At 51.2% G+C, this 6,204-nt stretch overlaps 1 protein-coding gene across 1 annotated transcript; it reads left to right on the top strand.

The window, feature by feature from the left end:
- The first annotated feature begins 298 nt into the window (after positions 1 to 298).
- LOC144179905 (uncharacterized) lies at positions 299 to 4,811 on the top strand. The gene has a single exon (XM_077708331.1). The coding sequence runs from the start codon at positions 559 to 561 to the stop codon at positions 1,789 to 1,791; it is 1,233 nt and encodes a 410-aa protein (XP_077564457.1). The 5' UTR covers positions 299 to 558; the 3' UTR covers positions 1,792 to 4,811.
- The last annotated feature ends 1,393 nt before the right edge of the window (positions 4,812 to 6,204 follow it).

The raw sequence follows: 6,204 nt of genomic DNA, 5'->3' as shown, positions 1-6,204 counted from the left end.
AGCCCACGTTAAGTGATGTTGGGAGTGTCCATTTACAGTTCCCAAACATTGGCAAAAAGGCCCTAAACGTTCTAACTGCTAGGCTTAGCACCCTGAAAATAAAACTAAACGAAGCGGATGCCGCCATTGAGCCACTTGTGTTGGAACACGAAGCCGCGCAGAACTACGCCAGCACCATAGAATACGATGACTCGATCGTCACGTGCATAGCGAGGCTCGGCCAGGAGGCCCAAGAAGCACAAAATTCCCCCGCATTTCCCCGAGGGGGAGAATGTGAAAGTGCGAATGCACGGTTGTCGGCCCGCTTGCGGCGCTTGCGCTCGGCCCCCGCAGCCCACCGCCTCGCCGCCTTCTCTTCCATCTCTTCCATCGGGTTTGTAGTATCACGTGTACACCACGCAGTTATCAAGCCGCTATAACGCCGCTGAGTCGCCAACGCACGCCGCTGACGACGTAGTTTGAATGCGTTAAAGATATAAGGCGCGTCAACACTGATATCACCGTCGCGTCCGTGGCTTGATCCTACTTCCGGCCACCGTAGTGAAAGGACGTAGGGTCATGTGCTCCCAAGGGGCGGCAATTGCGGCGCAGCCTAGCCGCGGAAACAGGATCGACGCGAATGATAACGAAGAGTATCAGATTATTTTGCCATCTCTGCCTACCGGGCGTATCGTTTTAAACACAGTTTTTCTTCATGGTGACGTGCGCGCTCGACCTTTTCGAGTAGAAGATTTCAGGGACACGCTGGCCAAGTCTGGTATGCTTTCCGAGGTAGTTGCCTTGGGGGCATATCAGATAAACCACATCTGGGCGGTGACGTTTAACAGCCCCGAAGCGACGAAAAAGATGCTTGCGACCGGCGAACTGCAAGTGAAGGGACGGCGCTGCCTGGTCATCGACCCGCAGGACCAAGAGGTGAAATTGAAACTTCACTGGCTGTTGTACGGTGTTGCGGACGAAGACATTCGGGCGGCGTTTGCGGCATATGGCAAAGTTAGCGAAGTCACCCGGGAACGCTGGCGAGTACAAGGTGTGCACGACAAAGGTTCCACCACCCGCACCGTGCTCCTCAAGCTGAAGGCCGGACTGAAGGTTGACGACTTGCCCCACCAAATTCGTGTGGCAGGTGAACTGGCTCTCGTTGTGGCCCCCGGCCGTCCCATGCAGTGCCTGCGCTGTCACACCGCCGGCCACGTACGGAGGGACTGCCAGGTGCCGCGCTGCTCCCGATGCCGGCGGTTCGGACACCGAGACGAGCAATGCGTCAAGACGTACGCGAATGTGACCGGGTCCACAGAGAGAGAGGATTCGATCGAGTTGCTTATGGACACAGCGGAAGCTGAGGAAGCAGCGAGAGGTGTGGGGGAGCATTCGACGGTGGAGGCGTCGACTGCTCCAGGTGGACCCAGCGGTGACGGTCTCAAGGACCCAGGCAACGGCCGGCAACCGACAGAGGCGTTCCCACCTTTGCCTGTCCAACAGGCGGAAGGTGGTGTTGACGCCCCCTCTGTGGAAGTCACAACGGATGCAACTGAGCCATACGAGATGGAAACGAACGTCGCCTCTCCTGCTAGCAGCGTCAACGCGACCGCCAAGCGGTCCCACGAAGAGGCCGGCCACAAGGAGGGGGTGGAAGAAGGTGGCACCGGAGAGCCGCCGCAAAAGGCGGCAGTCGCGCGGCGGTCGTCCCTGCGACTACGGCCGAAAGTTCAGGCCGACCACAAACAGCCGGATACAACGCCGGGACAACTACAGCCTCCGGGAGGCCCAACAGCGGACGGACACGCCTAGCGACGGCGTGACGAGAACGGTAAGCACCATGCTCCCGGCCTCTACACCTCGTCTTTGTTTAAATGCCTACTGAAGCTCAGTTGACCTTTGCTACGCTTAACGTTCGAGGGCTCTCAGCAAAAAAGAAGCAAAGTCAGGTGCACCGCCTACTTACTGAGCAGGATTTAGACGTGGTGGCATTGCAGGAGACGAAAGTTGAAGGGGAGGATGAGACCGGGAGCATGGTGCAGCGCTTCACGGCCAGGTATTTTGCGTGTGTCAGTCATGCTGTAGGAAACTCTGCAGGCTGTGTGCTTTTTCTGAAAAAGCATTCAGGCCTGGAGGTTGAAAGTGTTCGATCGTGTGTTTTTGGTCGTTTCGTTGTGTGTGATTTCGCGTTGAATAACGTTGAATGGCGTGTGATTTGTCTGTATGCACCGAACGCGAGAGAGGATAGGCAGAATTTCTTTCGCACTCTACGTCAATACCTCACTAACGAGAGGCAAATTATAATGATGGGAGATTTCAACTGTGTGTTATCCCCGCAAGACAAGACAAGCAGCAGTCCTTACAAGGACGCAAGTACGGACTTGCTGGCCGAACTTATCGACGAGTTTGGGCTGGTAGATGTGGCAAAATGCCTTGAGAACGGTCGAGACGTGCGCTTCACCCACTTTCAGGGAACCAGTCACGCGCGGCTTGACAGATTTTATGTGTCGCTTGAATTAATCCCCAAATGCCAATCATATAGTGTACATCCAGTATCATTTTCAGATCACTGCCTTGTTAAATGTAGCGTCGGGCCCAGAAAACAAAAAACGACCTTTTCGTGGGACCTCTGGAAATTAAACGCTAAACTTTTAAAGGACGAAATCTTCACCGACACAGTTAAGGAAAAAATTGAAGAATTTAAAAATGAGGATAATAAAATCGGAGAACAATGGGAATTATTCAAAGAAGCAATTAAAGTTAAAGCCATCGAAAGATCAAGCTGCATAAGATACGAGGAAAAAATGAAAGAAGGGATGCTACGTCACACTCTACAAAGATTAACTATAGAGGAAGGGAAAACACCAGGTGTGTTTAAAGATGACATAGGCAAACTGAAACATCAACTTGAGTTAATGGACGAAGAACGCTATCGCGGAGCGCTCGTTCGTGCGAGAGCTGAACGATTAGCGATGGGGGAAACGCCCACCAAACGGGCGCTTGGAATTGAAAAAGCACGTGTTCGACAAAACACGATAGATAAAATCGAATGGGAAGGACGCGCGTCAAGCAAAAAAGAGGACATCCACCAGTTTTTCTTTGAATATTACCAACAGTTATTCGCGTATCGGCCCTGTAATCTAGAAACCTTTCGAAGGGAGTATCTCAGCTGCATGCCAATTCTTGAGGACGAAACAAAAGACAGTTTGGAACAACCCATATCTGTTGAAGAAGTGAAGGCAGCTATAGATAATTTAAACCCTGGAAAGTCGCCCGGCCCAGACGGGCTAAGCGCGGCCTTCTATAAGCATTTCAAAGCCGAGGTTTCACCTATTTTAACGGCAATGTTTAATGAGGCATTCCGAATGAAAACCCTTCCACCATCGTATGCATCATCGCACACAGTTTTGATACCTAAAACAGAGGAAACTGAAAAATTAAAGTCTGTCACTTCATACCGACCAATAGCGTTGACCAACGTAGACTACAAGGTTTTTATGAAGGTGCTCGCGCAAAGGCTGCAAACAGTTATCACAACCCTTGTTGGACCGCACCAGACGTGCGGCATCAAAGGACGCACAATCACAACAAACATACACACCGCGCGGTGTGTACTCGAGTGTTGTGACGCCACTGGAGATGCCGTTGCACTTCTTCAACTAGACCTTCAAAAGGCATTTGATTGCGTCTCACACGATATTCTGCTCTCTATTTTGGACCACATCAAAGTGGGAGCCGTCATTAGAGACGGAGTGACCCTGGCGTACCACAAGTGTACGACGCGGTTAATTATAAACAAGTCACTGGGAGCGCCCATTAACGTGCAACGTTCGGTACGCCAGGGCTGCCCACTCAGCCCATTGCTTTTTTGCATATACATTGAAATGTTGTGTTTAACTATTATAAAGAACGATCAGATCCGAGGTTTCCGTTTACATACGCGTGAAGTGAAACTTCTTGCCTATGCGGACGATGTCGCGGTGTTTTGTCACAACAAGGAAAGTGTCGTTCACGTAGTCGAAATCGTGAAAAGGTTCGGCGTTGTCACAGGAAGCCTGGTGAACTGGGGAAAGTGTGTCGGGTTCTGGCACGGCGATTGGCCAACAACCCCAGAGTTTTTTGCCAACATCAATTGGGTTACTCATCCCGTCAAGTACTTGGGCACTCCACTGGAGTATTATAGAGACAGTGAGCCATATTGGCGTGCGCAAGCTCAAGAGCTGCGCGAGAAGGCTGACAATTGGAGGGGCTCTGGTTTATCCATGTTCGCAAGGGCAAACGTATGCAACGTATTTCTTGCCAGCAAATTGTGGTACGTGATGCAAGTTCTACATTGTTCTCGAGTGAATGTGCAGAAACTTCACCGCGTGTTCGCGGTGTTTGTTTGGGCCTCATGTTGGGAGAGAAGTAGCCGAACAAATCTTTTCAGGCGAGTTCAGGAAGGTGGGCTAGGGCTGACCCACTTGTTCGTGCGACAGCTTGTTAACAGGTTTTTATTTTTTCGCGATGTACGCGATCCTTTTTTGAGGACTGTCTGTCAGTTGCGGCTCGGGCGAGTTCTGCCCAATTTTGTTGTGACGAGCGGCCGCATGAGTGGTGGTCTCCATGGCTATTTAAAGGAAGTAGTCGACGCGGTGATGTTTCTAAGCGTGCGTTTTTCAAAAGAGTATTTGAGTACTGTTACACGGAGGAAATTGTATAATGATGTATGTAGCGTTATCCTTCCTGTTCCTATGTACCGAGCCTTATACGCTGGAGGCCCTGGGCAAAACGTTCTTAAGCGCGTGAAGAAAATGTTAGTACCGTCAGGGGTGAAGTCTTTCTTTTTTAAACTTCACACCAACACATTAACCACAAAGACATGGATGGAAGAAAGGGGCCTGTTTGTTCCGTGGGGTACGCACTGTACACTGTGTAAAAAGCCAGAAACAGTAGATCACGTGTTCTTACACTGTTGGGAAGGTGTTTTCTTCTGGGACGTTCTTCAGAGGACTATGCGCAAGGAGCTCCCCCTGAGCCCACACGGAATCCGTTACCTGGCAGTGGATGACGATGATGGTATGCCATTGGACATGATAATGTTGTTGGGCCTCCAGAGTATTTGGCGAGCACGCTCGGCTTATGTCTACAGCGATGTAGACGCTCGGTCGGCGCGGGTGTATTTCGGGGAATATATTTCAAGGTATATAGAAGAACAGAAATTGCATGAATGTGTGCCGGAATGGCTTTCAAGTGTCGAGCCACTGGCAACGCTAAAACCCTTTTAAATGACAACGCCAGCCCTGGTCGGGTTGGTGGCGGTTTTTTTTTTTTTTTCTTTTTTTTCAGTTTAGTGTCATTCATGTGTTGAACCCTGCATGTATTATGTTGTAAAGTGCAAACCTGGCAATAAAAAAAAAAAAAAAAAGTCCGTGGCTTGATCGGTAGAGCGTCGCGCTGCGGCCGCAAAGTCCGCGGATCGAAACCTGGCGCCGGATGCTGTTTCTTTATAGAGGAGCACTGCGGACGCCGACGCCGCCGCCGGCGGTGGATGGTTTGGGGTCGCTTATAAAGTGTATTCACACTTAAAAAAAGTGAACTGTCGGTTTTTAAAGGAGTAGTGACACGAAATTTCAAAGCTGGAAGAACTATGTAAAATGCTTCCTTTTTATCAGGAGATACCTCCCAGCAAGTTTCAACAGTAGCTGTGCAGTATAAAATAATTTAAATCCATTTTAATCTCTGCCCGCACGAGAAAGCCCAGAGCGGGCCAGCATGACATCATCTGATACTTTCCCCTAACTGCCGACGTCGGAGCTCCCGTGACGTAGCCGACGCGCTGGCTGCGGTTGGCGCGCGCTGCTACACCGTGTGTACACGTCATGTGTACACTTTTTGTGACTCATGTCATGCTGCCCGGGCCTGCGGGCATGGTGAAGGCCTCAGCCGGTCTGGGCGAGCGCATGCGCTCGTTTGCGCGCGCGTCTAAGGTGCCTCGATGCGCCCCCGCGCGCATCGAGGCCCCCTACGCTAAGGCCCCCAAAATTACTAAGGTAGCGCCATTCTATGATCTCGCATTTTTCGCCCTCACCCGCGCTCCTTCCCTCCTCCGTGTTTTGCTATTTTCTTTTTATCCGGCCGGCGCCGCCCGCCATTGGCCAACAGAAAAGTCACGTGGTAGCTCTGACGTTTTATTCTTCTGCCTCCGGGGCCGGGTCGGCTCGCCGGCTGGGACATTGCGCAATG

Source organism: Haemaphysalis longicornis, unplaced genomic scaffold (assembly GCF_048455015.1).
Source record: "Haemaphysalis longicornis isolate Haplotype H1 unplaced genomic scaffold, Haemaphysalis longicornis Haplotype H1 scaffold_1, whole genome shotgun sequence".
In the NCBI taxonomy this organism is placed as follows: Eukaryota; Metazoa; Arthropoda; class Arachnida; order Ixodida; family Ixodidae; genus Haemaphysalis; species Haemaphysalis longicornis.
This window is presented reverse-complemented; position numbering and strand designations above follow the sequence as displayed.